Genomic DNA, 16,980 nt, shown 5'->3' with positions numbered 1-16,980 from the left:
CGATTGAATTAACTTATTTTTGAATTTTATGAAGTTTAGAAGTATAAAGGCATGTGAAAAAATCAGAGCTAAATGAATTAATGTAAACTCCTTCTAGCTTTGTCTGTAATTTATTTATAAATACCAGACTGTCATTTATTTGTGTCTTATTTCAGGCATTGAACCTGCAGATGATAGTCCACCTTTACCAACCATCTTTGAAACACCAGCAGTTTCACACGTAACATCAAGTACAACTTCGGCAGTGATCAGTGAAGTGGTAACTTCATTTCCTGTACCTGAAGCAAAGGACATAGAAACAACGCTTGCTTCAAAATTGAAATTCACTGCAACTACAGGGAAAACTAAATTTTCAGCTGTAACAACTAATACAACGCTTCCAGACATAGCTTTATCATCATATATTTCTTCACAGTCAGCAGAAATGACATCATTTGGGAGAACTACAGGAATGTCTGTGACAGCAAAATCTAATGTAAGCTTGTCTTCTGTTGTTGCCACTTCAGAAACCTCCACAAAGACACAACTGATCAGCAGTAGTTCCACTAAGCTATTGAGGGCTACAGAACCTTACACAGTAACTGCTACACGTGCAGTGACTAAAAGCACAGGATCAGAAGGCAAACCAATTTCTACTTTTACTGGGACACCAACCACATTTACAACAACAGAATTGCCAGTCAAAACTAAAATAATGGAAATATCAGAAATAGCTATGAAGACACTTCCCACAAAAGAAGCACAAGTGAAAACAGAAGGGCTGACAACATTTACACCCGCTTCATTTGAATCAAGAACAGAAAAAGCTACTGCACATCAGCCCCGATATTCCACATTACCTCTTCTGGTTTTGCCTTCCTATATATCATCAGTGAACCTAACAGGAACTTCAGAAAGGACAGAAGTAAGCATAGGACAGTCTTCTACCACAGTAGGTAAAGTTACAGTAACATCATTTTCTCCTGTGATCACTACTCTGTCTTTGCTAAAACCAGCATCTTCAGAAACAACCAAAACAGCAAATGCTTCAACAGAACAAAGTGGAAAGACTGTATTTTTGCCAACATCCACACTGCCTGTTTCATTAGGAGAGGCAATTACAAAACCTCCTATTGGAATGGTTCATCACCTGACCGATACTGTGGGAGTACCTTTCACTACAACCTTAGGTCCAAAGAAAACAACTCTGCAAACTCCAGAGAAATCATTAGAAACAACTGTTTTACCATTTACAACTCATGGAAAGGAAACTCTCAAAACAGCATCTCGTGTGAAGCATGTATCTAGTTCCTATTTGCCTCCATATTCACTGCGTCCTAGTTCTAAAACTGAAAAATCCATCACTCTTTCTCCAAAAGGACCTTCAGTGTCTGTTCCTACTCCTGCTTCTCCAGCTTTAGGTGAATTAAAAAAAACATTTAAAACTGTGTCAACAACAGGGTATCCCTCACACATAGTTCTAAACATAACAGAGCTCTTGACTACACTGTACACTAAATATCCTGCTTTGCCTGAGACTACCAGAGTGACACCATTGTCTATTGAGGTAACATCCAAAATAACATCGCCTTTTGAATTAGTAGCAAAATCAACTTTGTTTTCTGGAAAAACATTTACTGAATACACATCACCTTTGGCTTTAAGTACAGTGAAGACAAGCACTTCATCATATTCAGGTAGTGTTACCACATCAGCAAAGAAAACCTTTATCTCATCAAAAGAAACCACTACAGTTGCTTTCATAGCTACAAAAAGAGAGTCAGATGAAACAACGTCCTTCACTGGATCTCCACGTACTCCCCTTAGAGCAACTGAAACCACATTGTTAACCACACAGCCTGAAGAATCAGAAGTGGAAAGAATTTCTAGCATCTCCCCTAGAAAACCATCTACTTTCCCTTCTTCACCACCAAGGTCTCTAACCTCTTTAAATCTTTCTCTTCCTTCACTACCCACATACGGAAAAGAAGCATCACTGACAGCTCTCAGCCCAATACGTACAACATCCCATGAACCCATCTCTTCATATCCAAGAACAACTATAACAAAATCTAAGTTAGGAACAGAAAAGACCTCCTCACTCCTGACTTTCTCTACTTTATCCACTATAGCAGAGCATTCAAGTCCAATAACAACAGTACCATATTACAAATCGCCAGGCAGAGCCATTTTAAATACCACTTATGCTATATTCTCTCCGTCCTCTGAATTCAGCATTCAGCATATAACAACCAAAGCAATGACAGACAAAGAAAAATCAACTCTATCCACTTCTGCTGTACTTCCATTAACAAAGTCTCACACTTTCTCCACCTCTCAGTATCTAGCAGATAAATCAGTTTCTTCACCTTCTTTAACACAAGTAATGCTGGAAGTAACAACCCCACCAAAATACCCTGTAGAAACTAAAGTAGTTTCTACAGCATTGAAGTCTACAGTCAAAAGTATAACAGATACAGTAAAATCTACCACTTCTACAGCTCAGAAATCCTTTACTCCATCTTCAGTGGGCTCCTTCCCTCAACAAACATCTTCAGGAGATAAACTTCCAGCACAGACTACTAAGGCTGTGACTATACTGCATTTTTTGACTGAAACAGATACAAAACTTGCTCATCAGACTTCTAAGCCTTCCTTGACAGGCCTAAGCAGTACTCCAATTTACCGTCATCCTGCAGAAACTCTAGCAAAATCCACTGATCAGCCACAAATTCTATTAAGCACAATTGAAGCTATGGTAGAATTGACTTCTTCACCCCCCTTAACTACCTTCCTACCTAAAGGCATTCATTCAAGTGTGTTATCTACCTCATTAGGTCCTACACAAGTTATTTTACAAACTGAAAAAGAGTTACATTTAACTGATTCAGTTACACAGCTGTATATGCCAAAAACTTCTGTTTTACAGTCTACAGGCCCAGATAGAAAAACAGCTGACTTGACTTTTGGTACTAGAATTCTCCCTTCTTCACCAGAAGTGCTTGCAACTTCCTCTTCAACCATTAAAAAAGATGCCTTTCCTTCATTTTCTACACAGAAGGCAGATACTGGTGTAAAATTCACGTGGCAGTCCTCAGTTACTGAATCACTTCTTTCAAGTCAAACGCCTCAAACAACAACAATTTCACCAGAATTTAAGCTGACCTCTTCACTTTTGTTACCAGAAACAACAGAAATTCCCATCGTGATGGGCAGTGAGTCATCCGTAGGTGCCTTTTTCACCCCTGTGATTTCAACAGCATCCACATCAATGGGTAAAAGTGCTACAGAGAAAACTGCAGTGTTGCCAAAGCAAGTCACACATTCAACCACTGCCTACAGTTCCACTTCTCTAGGAAGTACAGAGTTTTCAGCTGCAGTCCATACATCAGCTGCAGCTTCAGCCTCTTCAGTGATGAGCAGTACAGAGCAAAACATCACTATTTTATCAGCAACCTCAGACAAAGCAAAAGCTGTAACAGAATCCATCACAACCTCTGTGAAGCCATCCTATTTTTCTGTTACTTCAAAAGCAAAAGAGCCTATGTCCCCTGCTACAGAAAAATCTGGAGAGCTGGAATTAATGACAGAAATGCAACCTGTCCATACTCAAGGTGTTACCATTACCTCAGAAATACCTCGGACATTTTATTCTCCATATTTCACAAACATAACTGCAGCCCCTTCTAATGTAAGTGTGTCAGGACTGTTCACCATACATTCATCCTCTGAACCAAAACCTTCTTCTATACCTGCATCACTGGCCAGTACTACACAAACTTCAAAACTTGGAATAACATCTGAGATACAAACACCTTCTGTGAGTTCACTATTAATGATACCTGACCATTCAAATGTCACAACAGCTCCATCAGTTTCCTCATTTGCCTATTTATCTACCAAACCACTTTATGGTTTGACTACAACATTTTCTGATGGATTGTCAACAGCTGAAGCCATGTTAGGAGTCACAACATCAACTTCTGTTCTGCCTAGAGAAACAGCAACTCTCCAGGCTTGTACAGTAAGTAATATTATACATGTTTATCTGTTTGGTTTTGAATATATCTGGCTTACTTTTACACACTGATAAAATCATTATTTGTGAGACATGTATTGATCTTTAGGATATGAAATATCGGCATTAAACAGGGCAAGCTATTATTTTTACAGTTTTATCTTTAAGTCTGGATGACTTCAATTGTGCATGATTTTCATAAGTGCTATAATGCACTATGTTTTGGGCAACAGTTTTCTGAGTATGATTATTACAAGAATATTTTTGGCAAAATGTGGTTCTTTATGTTCTTCAATATTTTTCTGTCATGTAGCCTTCCTTCCCACAGATCCTACTCTTCCTACTTCTGTTCTTCCATCCTTTTTATTCTCAACTCATTTTATTTTAAAGTTAAATATATATATATATATCTGTTCTGCAATTTACAACAGGACTGAATTTTAAACTGTCCTCAGAATGGTCAGATTTTCAAAGATGCGTTTCACTTAAATCTTCCACCATAAGTATTCTGTACCTGAAGAATGTGAGCCCCCTTTTGAGCAAATACTCTGCAACATTGTAATGTTAGCTTGATAAGAATGGTAACCAATGTCTTTTAAATGTGCCTTAGCCAATCACAGAGAATGAGTGCATAAAATACATTTGCTTGGATGGACAACTGATCCAAGTCAATAAGTCTCAGAACTGCCCATACAATGCAACTCAACCCAGCTGTGGAGTTTTAGGATTTGCTACTCAAATGAATGGGGACAAATGCTGTCCAAAGTGGGAATGTGCATGTAAGTTTTAATTTTGCAGTACTTTTAAAGTGATCTTAGTTAACAATTTAATGCATATGTAAGAAGGCTAAGAACTAACACTTCTATAACCATGGTGTAGAAAAAGATGTTCCATATTGTGCAGGTTATTTGCTGTCTAATGTGATTTGTAAATGTAGTTCTACACCTGATTAAATGAAATTAAAATACTCCTTTAATGTAAGATGAATATCGTATCCAGCTTTAGATATCTGCAATGGACTTGCCTGACTTAGACCTGTGTTCTGTCAAATCAGAGGAGACATAGTCAATATAGCCAGTGGATTTTATGGTTGATTATACATATACTTCAGGATGAGAACACTCCTAGAGTACATTACCAATCACCATTAACAGCCCGGGGACTCTAGAAGCATAGCTGTACTGTAGTCACTCCCTTCAATTACGTGGAATTAGGCAGGATGCATCCAAACCTTAAAGAAAATTAAATTTAATCCATAGTGGCAAAGAAAGGATGCAGAGGTAAGCAATGCAAATTTCCACTTACAATCTAGAATACAAAATGACTAAGAGTAGAACTCCAAACCATTTGAAACATAAAAGCTTTAGCAGTAAGCCTGAAAAGAAGGGAACATGCAACAAGAGCTCCCTCCTTAGGAACAAGACTAAAGGGGAATTAAGGACCTGGCATGATCCACTGCCATCCATGTTTTTTCTAGTTTAGGGCTTGTAAAAATTACAAAACTGTGCTGGCAAGAACTGTAAGAAAGTAACTGATTGCAGAGGACTGCAAATTGTCCCACTAGAATATGAAGGATTTGACTCTGTTGTCCCTTTACAGAGATGCAAGCAAAGGTGATGACATATAGCTGAAAATGTGCTGTATGTGTTAAACTGTACAGCAAAGAATTTAATCTTATATAACTCAATATTTTATCTTTCTATTTTGTAGTATTTACGGAAAGTAGCATAAGTTAGAAAATACATTATTAAGTTAGAAAATACATTTATTTTATTCTTATTTTTCTTAGGTCGTTGCACAATTTTCTCTGATCTGAGCATTGTAACCTATGATGGAAATCATCTGGCTTTATTCAAAGAAGCATCCTACATTGTTAGTCAAACTCAAGATGAAACTATAAGCATCCATGTCCTTGACTGTAGAATGGTAACTAATGTTTATCAGCTAACAAAGGATGTTCAGTACTGGTAATAAGATGTATCTTGGGAATGAGCTACACATATATTCCTCTAATGCACATCTTTCTAAATAAAAGGTTATAATATTTGTATGCAATTGTGTTTAATTATTCAATCCTATGCAATATCTATGAATTGTACTTGCACTTTACAATGCTTTGCAAGAATTGTATGGGCATATTTTATTCTGAAACAGCTGGAAGGTGAGAGGTAGGTCCGTATTATCTTATTTTATGTGTAAAACAGGCAATGTTGTGAGATTAAATGGATATGCATTTATTAGTCACTCCCACCAGTATGTAAAAAGTACCATTGTAGAGGGCTATTTTTTGTGTATCTAGCTTCACTTGACTTTACTGTGTGAAAGAGAAGATATGTAGAATTTGAAAGAACTTTTTGAAGCTGCATTAGCTCACTTGGCATTTCATCAGGCACTGCCTTGCAGAGTGAGGATTAACACACTTGAATTCCTTACTAAGTTTCATTCAACCCTAATTTTGTTTCAAGGAATGCTGGCTAGCACAACCTAGCAATGTATTTCATTGTATCACTTTTCAAATATTTTCATGTGGAGAAATTTGCACCAGAAACACCGATCTTGAGATCCCTAAAAGAATGCAGTATTGTCAGAAAAAAATAGACCACCTAGTACATTTCTAGGTCTTGGACAGGGGCAAGTATTTGCCATTTCAGAGAGAGAAGAGAAAAACCCTACAAGGAGCAATTACAGAATATCGTGTCTAGTGGGTGGTGTAGAGATTTGGCTTTATGTCATGAAAAGTTAAGTGCTCATGAGTGTGGAATAATTGCCTTTACAAAATTCTTTTAACTCCAACCTCTTCTGTGAAAGCTAGGTAATGTTGACATCCATATAAATATTCACACAAGGTTTGGTCATGAATAGTGTAGTACCTTATTGAAGTTAGTTCTAGAAGTTCAATATGATTGGTATAACAAAGCAGATCTGGTTCTGACTTTTCATATTTTTGCTTTGTTATATTAAATGCTATTTCTTTATTGTGTGCATGTATTTCTGATCCATTTCTTCTGTACCATTCACTGATCATATAAATTCATCATTCCCAGTCCTCTTTTTGCTTACCTTCAGATACGTAGTTCCTATTTTTCAATGTCCAAAGAGCTATTCTGTTGTACTTTTTTTTTCTTTTTTTTTTTTTTTTCCTGAAAACCTTTATATCTGTTATAATTTAGAGAATGGGTGATACAACACAGTTCCTAAGTACAATAATATTTTGTGTGTGTATTTTGCAAAATGAACTTATCCAGATGAACCTTGTAGTACAAACTTGAAATTACAAACAGCGGCAGATTTCCTGTCTTAAAAATATACACAAACAATCCTTAATGTCCTGGTATCTAAAAATAATAAACAGCTAATGTATAAAACTTTTCTACATTATCACTCTGGTTTATATATTTTTGCTTTCTCCACAGAACAATTCAAATTCAACTTCGCTGTGCCTTGCAATGTTGAACTTAACCTATGTATCAAACCAAATTATTATCAATCGTTTAAGTAGAAAAGTAAGTACTTTGAGGTTTTAATTTTCTCTGCCTTCTAGATAGCATCTTATTTCTGCTAACATCTGCTATCTATTCATCAGCTATCTTATCATGTGGATATGGAAGTTTAGCATAAGACACAGCAGGTAGTGTATTTTATTGTTAGGACTTGGGAATTTAGTAAACATGTAAATTCAAAGAGTCAAACTGTGGTAAAAGGACAGTTAATGAGATAAGTCACAGAGTAAGGCCATTAAGAGTGATTGTTCTCTTTAGTGCCTAGATATCTTTGTGAAGATGAGCCTAGCTTCTTTTTAAATTAGGAGATAGATTCATGAACTGTTGAAAATATGACTTTAGTTCTTTCACCTACAGCATTTGGTACCTGACATTTAAACTCTTCTGTGTTCATTTTAGATAACAGTAAATTCAAGATTTGCTTGGCCTACTGTTAGAAAATATGGATACAAGGTAGAGGATTCAGGCTTCAAGTATGCAGTTGAGACCCCAACAAAAATCAGAATTCAGTGGTTTCACAACACAGGTGTGATGATCATAGAGTTCAATACTACCAGAGAACCAAAAGCTTTGGGACTATGTGGTAAGTATAGAGTACTGCTAGAAACAAAGATATTCAGATGCTTTGATAAGGAACCACATTTTCCTAATTACATCTTTTGTAGAATCTTGCTTAAAAGAGTTATTGCAGACCACTGCAAATTAAACAAACAAACACCTATTAACATGAAATGATTAATAATTTGGTTGGTTGTTGAAATAACATTTGATACCTATCAATGTATTCACTTTTTACTGACAGTTTTGCTTCTGAATGTAGCCCGTTGGAATCACAAGCACAATTGCTGTAACCAAACCTAAATAAGTAAGTCAGACATAAATTTGTAATGTCAAATAAGGTCATTTACAGATTTAGTATTTGCTGTCCATCTGATAGGAAGTGATCTGTGCTATTTTCAGTTTCTAAAGGTCAGAATTCACAGGAACTGTTAACTTGAGATAATCTATCTTAGTTTATCTGTTAGAGGAAATAGTTCAGGGGAAATTTTTTAATACTAATGGGTTAAATAACCACAATACTGCACTCTGTTAGGTCTGCTCAATCTTTTCATGTAGTTACTTTTCTGTAAAAACCATGACCTTGAATAAGCTGCTAGTGCTATAGTTTTTGCAAGCATGTTTTTGTGTTGTTCTATATCCTTACTGTGACACCTGAATCTGTAAATTTATCTGCTGTAATTTGGAGCTGGAAACCAGGGTTACAGAGTTCATAATTACAGTGGAAATCTTGCCAGTTTCAGAAAGGGCAAATGCCTGTAGCTCAGTATCAAATACCAGTGATAGCACAGTCAAGTTCCAAGTCCTGTGGACAGTAATGCTTCTTGCAAAGGAAGAGAGTTTGAATTTACTGTCATTTTGAAATTGGGTTATTATCTGTAATTTGCTCTGACCTTTGTTTTTCATATCATTCTTTCTCTGTATAGCTAATTGTAATTAGATCAAACAGAAATAAGAATGTAAAGATTATATTTTTTAGTAGGCCCAATTCAAGTTATACTTGAAATTCTCTTTTGCCTTTACCCATTTGGTTCTTGTGATGGGGAGAATTAAGTATGTTACATTCCTGGCTTACACGGTCCATTAGCAAGATGACATGTCCCCATAGCTGGTGTTCTATGTACAACTTCTCTGGAGAATGTCTCATGAGTTTCTGGCATTCATCTCTGATTGGGATTCTCTGTATAAACCTGCCTGCATGGTGCTGTCTGTTGTGACTCACCAGAACCTGCTTTAAGGTTACCCTGCACCTTTTCAGGGTAAATTAGTCTACAATGAGCTCTCATGCTTTCTGCACTTGTTTGCAAATGCAAACATTTGTTTGTCTTCGAGCTTTCTCAGAACATCTTTAGGCTGATCTGCAGTACCAGTAGATCCTAGTTTCTCAGCTTCAGGTAAAACATGGAACTGAAGGCACCATTACAGTTTTGTAGCAGCGAGTATCTCTTGGAAGTCACTGCTATCTGATGCAGATCCTTTAACAGGGACTGGATCAGGCAAACATGGCAAGTGGTGAAGAGCTGGTATGGGAGATGAGGGAGGTCACAAGGGATTATGGATATCTCTGTAACAAAACTGGTGAAACAGTGCAAGCGTGTCATTGTAGGTGCCGCCAGGTCCAGCCAAGTCGAACGTGAAACCTTAATTTTGCTGTGTTTTCTTATCAATGTACAAGAAAACTGGAAAAAGTTAAGTCAGACATGGTCTCCTTCAGACCTCTCAAAACTCAAGTCAGTACTTCCTGTTTGTGTTGCATAGACTCACAACCTCTGAATATTCAACCAGAAACATTTTTGGTCAATTAATATTTACATTTATTTTGGTCAATTAATATTTACAGCTTCAAAAGCTGTTTTACTCTTGAATGCTTATCGCTATATCACTGATTGTCAGCAGCTAGCTCATAGTGAAAAATGATAAAACACCAATTTTCTAGAAAAAGGTTTAATTCACCAGTAATTGCTGAACAGATATCTTTAGAATTGTTATTAAAGTTTCTTGAAACATCAGAAGAATGCTTTCTAGAAATCTGATACAAAAACATCAGAAATTGTGATTAGGAAGAAAGAATGGGAGACTGATTTTGTCATTCCGCTTTTGTACAGGCTGGCTCTTAAAGGACTTTCCAGCAGAGACTGTTGTAATACTCGGATGTTCTGTGTTAACTAAATTGCTCTCCATGTGCTCTATGTTGCTTCCTTTGTTCCCCAGTGTTTTGAAAATGCCAGCTACCTTACCTTAAACAGAAACGAGATGCGATGCTGCCTTCTGTGAATAAAATAAATAAAAGATTGCTTTCTTCCTGCTGAGTGGTAATATAAATGTACCTGGAAATGCCAAAAGCTGCACTTTTATGTTAGCTCTTAAGCCAAAAGGTGTTCAACACTGCCCAGAAGCATAAGTAAAAGAAGGTGTTACACTTTTGAAGTACAGTATCAGATAGGCATCTTGACATTTAATGGGAGCTGCCTTTTCAGATAATATTTGCAGTTTTCATTTGTTGCTATACATGGAGGTGCTTTGTAACCTCTTTTTCTTTTTCTTTTTTTTAAAGTTTTTTTTTTTTTTTCTTTAGTGCTTGTGCAACTCAGCAGTGAAGCTTGCACATCATCGCTGGGCTCTGAACAACACATTGATATGTGATAGTTCTTGTTTCATGCATGTGCAATTCACAGATAAATCTTTAATTCACTTTGTGTGAAGTTCCTATATCTTTATCCTACAAAACTTTGCATATCTGTTGTGGGTTGTGATACTGCCATATTGTGTACATTTTTTAGAAAAATGTGTACTTTTTGTTTTATTTGCTTACTGTAAGTTTTTTAAAAGCAGTTTACTTGTTTGAATATGCCACTTCAAACATACTTGGCAATGAACTGTCCAGTGTTAACCTGCTTTTTTCTTTTGGTAATACATAGGTCTTTGTGATAGAAGCTTGGAAAATGACCTGATGCTACCCAACAGGACAGTGTTAAGCAAAAGTGATGCTCCATCGACTTTTATAGACAGCTGGCAAGTGCCAGACACATTAAAGTATGTTGGAGAAGACAGGCACCAGGAAACTAATTGCTCAGTCATGGACTGCTCAGAGTGCTTAAGACTGATTTCGAACCAGACATTCAGCAGCTGTCATCCTTATGTATGTTAAATATTTTGGAAGCTTACATTTTGGGAGAGATGCTGTTGTGATAGAATTTTGTATACTTGATAGTTTCATTAATGTGGGACTACATGTAACCACATTTATGGAATGAGATATATACTTTTTTGTCTCTTCAGTTGCGAGATAAAAATAATTGAAGAGTGCAGCAAATTGATAAGAGAGTTGCAATAAGCAACTGACAATTTCAGAATTCCTTATATATCTCTGTTAGTGTTGGTAATAGCATTTAATTTATAAATCAGTCCCAGATAATTCAATTGGATCAATAGGATGTACAGCAAAGTAAAATAAAGTAATTTTAGGACTTATTTCATATTTAAGTGTTCAGTAATTTAACAAATTTCAGACCACAGTGCAGAATGTAAAGGCCTGCATTCTCAAGGGCTGTAGAGAGCAGGAATTCCAGCTTACCGTGAGGAGAGGGTTGAGCAGACCCTTTAAAGTAAGCATAAGTAGAAAACTGTGGAAACAAAACATTTATTTGTGCTCCTGTGAGTTCATTTACCATTTCAACTTTTGCATATTATTGGGTTTGATGAAGAGGAGTCAAAACCAAACAAAAGCACATAGGGAGAAAGAATGAAATAGTTAGTAATTATGTCTTCTGTTAGAAAAATTATGTTAGCTTTTGCCTTGGCATTTAAAATAAATGAAACTGAGGAGTATAAGGACATCTCTCTTTCTCTCTCTCTTTTTTTTTTTTAAACATGTTCAGGAAACCTTCCCTTAAATACCAGTAGACACTCTGTAGACCAATAAAGTCAGATGGTCCCTTTTTCCTGTGAGCCAAGAACTTTTGCCTTAGTTGTTTGTAGCTGATATTTAAAAAGGTCAATCTTTTTGCTACATAGCAGGGTCTCTATGAAGGTACAATATTTTTCATCTTTTCCTTCCTAGGTTCCACCTGAGCTATTCTGTGATATATGGGTTCAAGACACCAAGTACATTCAAAATCCATGCGTCTCACTAGCTGCTTATGTGGCAATGTGCAACAAATTTAATATTTGTATAGAATGGAGGAGCTCTGATTACTGCCGTAAGTATTCTCCATGTATGCATATCTCTAGTGCTTGCTCAGACAAAACCTGCTTAGTAATAACTTACTGTAAGTTGAAAATATCACCGCTCCTGGAGTCTTCAGGTACCTTGGAAATTATTATTAGGATAATAAATTCATCAGCTTTTATCATAAAATAGAAAACACTGTGCAAAAGGAATCAGGCTCATTGTAGCCAGTTCGCAGATGGAAAAGTTAAGCATATTAAAATGTACGGCCAAATGCGACCTACATGTATACTTGTCATCAGAAGGGCATGGGCATGCCATAATGTGCTGCAAGTAAAACCAATAATCATGGAGTCTAAAGCTTAAAAATAGTCAGATATAAAAAAATATATTCAAGTTTGTGTGAATTTCAATTGCAAATAGATGTTTAAAATGAGACCTTACAAAATATATCTGTAAATATAGTTAACTACTCCATCCATCATGATGGGATGCATGCTCTCTTGGTTTTATATCACAGTGTATCTGGTGGTACACACCTAGGAGGGAAGACCAACGAAGTCATAGCTGGATTTTGTGGTCACTACGCGTTAACACGCTGTGGACTGTTTTTTAAACAGTGTTGGCATTCGTAGTCATTCTCTCTTTGCCATATATATGCAGCTTGTATGTGATCCGCATTTAAGCAGTTTTGATCCATCATGTTGTTTTCAACAGCAAAGATTAAATCGATTCATTCCAGCATGCACTCATTACATACCAATGAATTTGCATTAATAGTATAAAGAATGTTAAGTTCAACTGTGTCCATGGACTTTAAAATAACACACCTCATCCAAGAGAGTGATTAAAGTGAATATCTATTAAATATAGGAATGAATTCACGCCATTCTTTTTTGTTCCAAATAAAACAAGGCTGAATTTGCCTTTACATGCATCTTTTTTGTAAAAGACTATGTTTTGCTCTTTAGTAATCAGTGTTTTCTTTATCCACTGCAAAGTACTTGATGTGTTTCAAAACACTGCATTATTAATCTGTGTACCATTATAAATCTGGTATTTGTAAATGTTTTTCAAGTATGAATTATTTTGTGTCAACACTTTTGCTTGTTTTTTTTTTTTTTCTTTTTTTTTTTTTTTATCTCTACCACCAAAATGCAAAACAAGGCCTGATACAAATGTTACCACAAAGAAGTGAAGTGCCTGTGAAATTTATTTTTGTTTGAATTTGTCATGTAGAAGATGTGTATCCGTGTTTTAGATTGGTAGATCTCTTAGGTAGTACACCCTCATGTAATTAGGTCTTTGGATAACTGATTCATTTCGTTTCTAGCCTTCCCCTGCTCTGAAAACTTCTCCTACCAGGCTTGTATAGCTGCCTGTGAGGTTCCAGATAGTTGTCAGAATAATGAGGTTGCTTCTCTGGACTCAGACACCTGCTCGGTGTTGACAGAAGGCTGTGTCTGTGCTGGAGGGACCATCCTGCACCGAGCTCACACTGCTCTCTGTATTCCTGAAGAAAAATGTGGTATGTTTTGATGTGATTTTCTTCTTTATTGTCTGCAAGCTGGTGGTCAGATGCTTCATTATCCAGGCCTGGTCTGATGTTGCATAGGCTTTGCATATGTTGTTCAGTTGAGGCCTCTGGGGATTCAGTGAACATTAACTTTACAGGTGGGCAAGCAGGAAATGTCCTTGTGGCATATGACTTTGCTCAACTTCTCTCAGCTGGAGGATGCTCTTAAAAATGGTAGGTTTTACTTATGCTTACGTGTTCCATTATTTGAAGTATGTTAGTCTTGGCCTCCTTTTCACCTTGCCCTTTGCCAAGGAGTCACTTCTAATGATACTAAATGGAATTCAAAAGTCATGCAGCAACAGTTAATTACACATTTTGGATTATGTACATCCTATCTTCTGTCTGACAGCATTGATAATTCTTTCCATTCCTTTTCTGCCTAAGGACACTGAATTGTGGACCAATACTTAAAACTAACAACACAAATTTGAAAGATGCAATTTTAAAAAGAGATTGCATAAAGCACTGTAAATTAATAATAGTTTTGATGTGTGTGAAATACAAAAGCAAGTTCTTTTCAGATCACAGGTTTAAAAACAAAGAATCACATTGGGATCTTAAGTGCCTAGCTTTGCAGTGGAGACTCAAAACAAAGTGGAGACCCTGATCCTCAGGAGGGTATTGAGTGTCTTGCATTCCCATACAAACTCAGTCTCAGACTGTTTCCTCTTTAGCTTTTTTTGTTGGGGTAACATGGATAGGTGATGCCTTAAAAACTCTGGAACTTTTATAGTTCTGTACCCTCTGTGGAAGAAAATGGTGGTGAAAACTGGAAATAAAAAGGCATGGCTTCTATCTTCTCTTGCTCTGATCTAGCTTGTACAGATAGCTCAGGAGCACCTCATGCTGTGGGTGAGATCTGGAAAACTTCTTTGAGTGGCTGCTGTATGGAAAAATGTGTTGACAGTGAGACTATTATTCCAATGGAGTACAACTGTTCAGATATCCACAATTTAGACTGTCAGCGATTTGCAGAAGTGGCCTTGCTTGTTCCTGGTGATCATACATGTTGTCCTCAGAAGATCTGTAGTAAGTATTCTTTAACGATTATGAATATTACTCACTGTAATTTGCAAATAACCTTTCGCTGTGTTTTATTTTCCTGTTACACATCCTATTTTTGAAGTGTACGGTAATTATTTGAATTTATAGATTGTGCAGAAAACTGTAAAATCTTTGTACCATTGGCTAAATGTCTAGTGGGATTTGGGGGAAAGGGAGGTGAGAAGAGTTCTGAGAACTGAAAAAGCTGTGATTATTTGGTATGTATTGTGTTCGTCTCAGCTGTACAGTCTAATGATCTATTTTAACGTCCAAATACAAATCAATGATATAACTAATTATTAGAAAAAGATACCAGATGACTTTACAAAGTCAACACTAAAAAAAAAAAGGTTAAAAACTTTCATTTTATATTTTCTTATTTCATATTTAGCTTAGAAAGTCCATATTCAAAACGAGTTGCAAATTTTCCTGTTTTGGCCAGCTGGGTTGATATTGTTGCAATGAATTTTCCGCAATAATTTTTTTTTTTTTTTTTAAGTGGAGATTTCACAAAAATTCAGCTCTCCTTTAATTTTGCCTCCACAGAGAGTGTGGCAAATACTGGACACTTCTGATCTTGGGGTATCAAAATCAAACTGCAAATACTGCTTTACACTACTCAACTTATTAATGCATAAAGTAGTTTAGAAGTTGTCTTTTTTTTTTCTTTCTCTTTATGAAATAGTTTGTAATCAGAGCCTTTGTGAATCCCTAATCCCAGAATGTAATGGCTTGGAAAAGCTGGTCACTTACTACAGTGAAGAATCCTGTTGTCCCAACTATGTTTGCGGTAGGTTTCTTTTGAAAAGATAACACAGTTTACTGTGTTATCAGGTGTGGCAGTAAACCAATAGATCAACTTTTTAGCAAAAAAAAGTTAACTTAGACATCATTGTTAATATGTCAATTAAAAAAAATGTCTTTCATCTAAAAGCTCAGGGTGGGACTATGCCTTGGTTGGTGCAGATATAAATGAGTCTTTTGTTTAATGTTCAGGCAAGGATGTGTGTATCACTTTGTGATACAAAATAAAAGGATTTCTAAAGGATCTTGTAGTATTTCTCTGCTCTACATTGTCATTTCTTACACATATAGCATAACTAAAGGGGAATGGTGTACTTTACGTAAAGAAATAATCTGTTGTGCTTTTTTCAGAATGTGATCCAGCAAAATGTGAACCAATGGAGCAGATGCCAAGCTGTCAAGAGGATCAAACACTAATTGCTGCTCGTGTAGAGAGTACCTGCTGCATATCCTATATATGTGGTACGGAATCCTGGCTTTCTGAGTCTTTAAGTGTTTTTGTGTATGCAGTGATGCCTGCTCATAACTTCTCAGCTAAGGTTCTTTGTACTCTCTACAGCTCTCCAAACACAGTAAGGCTTGAAAGTGGCATTTAGGTTTACAGAACATAAGAAATGGCAACAACCACCAAAAATCATAGAGTGGCTTTGTGCAACTGAGTAGTGTTCTTGGGTAATGTGATGGTGGAGTCCATGGGCGAAGCAACTGAGGGCTTTTGAGTGCCTGTCCGTGCACAGTGTGTGGACTGGCTGTAAGATTGTTTTATCTGAAAGAAGACTGAAATTGTATGTGCTTTTGCTCCCTATATCCCGGTGTTGTATCAGGTGTGGCCAATCTTAGTTGATGGGAAATGAGAGAATTATGCAAATTTATTCAGTTTCCTTGGGGTTGACCCTTAACAACTTAATTCAGTAATGAAATTGCACTTTTGGTATCAGTTTAGGAGCTGTGTTTGTTACCATAGAGTTGTTTTCTGTAGGAAAATAATGTGATAATTATATGTCCTGTAGGCTTCTTTTGAATGGACTCCATTTTTGCATGTAGATTTCTATGAATCATAGGCTGTCGTCTTCAGTAGCATTTCCAAGTGCAAAAATTTGAACCTTCAAAGGAAACTTTAAATACACTTCTGTTATTTACAGTATTCAGGGAGTCACTTTGAGCATGTGATAGCAGCATGCTGCACTTGGTTTTTCTCTGTCCACACAACGTCCTTCTGTCTCTTTTTTGATATGATGTCTTTGAGTAAATATCAGAATGTACCTACTGTAGTTTTGCTATGTGTTTAAGTGGGAGGACGATGCTGGGCTCACAGGAAATGCCTTTAATT

General features: G+C 36.5%; 1 protein-coding gene across 1 annotated transcript in view; it reads left to right on the top strand.

Annotated features, from left to right (window-relative positions):
• OTOG (otogelin) overlaps positions 1-16,980 on the top strand; it is a 105,119-nt gene that overhangs the window by 73,480 nt on the left and 14,659 nt on the right. Inside the window, exons 36-46 of the mRNA XM_068685161.1 lie at positions 156-4,003; positions 4,608-4,776; positions 5,787-5,923; positions 7,411-7,500; positions 7,897-8,080; positions 10,974-11,194; positions 12,116-12,254; positions 13,557-13,751; positions 14,619-14,831; positions 15,532-15,636; positions 16,002-16,112. Coding sequence (XP_068541262.1) covers positions 156-4,003; positions 4,608-4,776; positions 5,787-5,923; positions 7,411-7,500; positions 7,897-8,080; positions 10,974-11,194; positions 12,116-12,254; positions 13,557-13,751; positions 14,619-14,831; positions 15,532-15,636; positions 16,002-16,112 — 5,412 coding nt within the window. The remainder of the gene's footprint in view (positions 1-155; positions 4,004-4,607; positions 4,777-5,786; positions 5,924-7,410; positions 7,501-7,896; positions 8,081-10,973; positions 11,195-12,115; positions 12,255-13,556; positions 13,752-14,618; positions 14,832-15,531; positions 15,637-16,001; positions 16,113-16,980) is intronic.

Source organism: Anas acuta, chromosome 5 (genome assembly GCF_963932015.1).
Source record: "Anas acuta chromosome 5, bAnaAcu1.1, whole genome shotgun sequence".
Lineage (NCBI taxonomy): Eukaryota > Metazoa > Chordata > Aves > Anseriformes > Anatidae > Anas > Anas acuta.
This window is presented reverse-complemented; position numbering and strand designations above follow the sequence as displayed.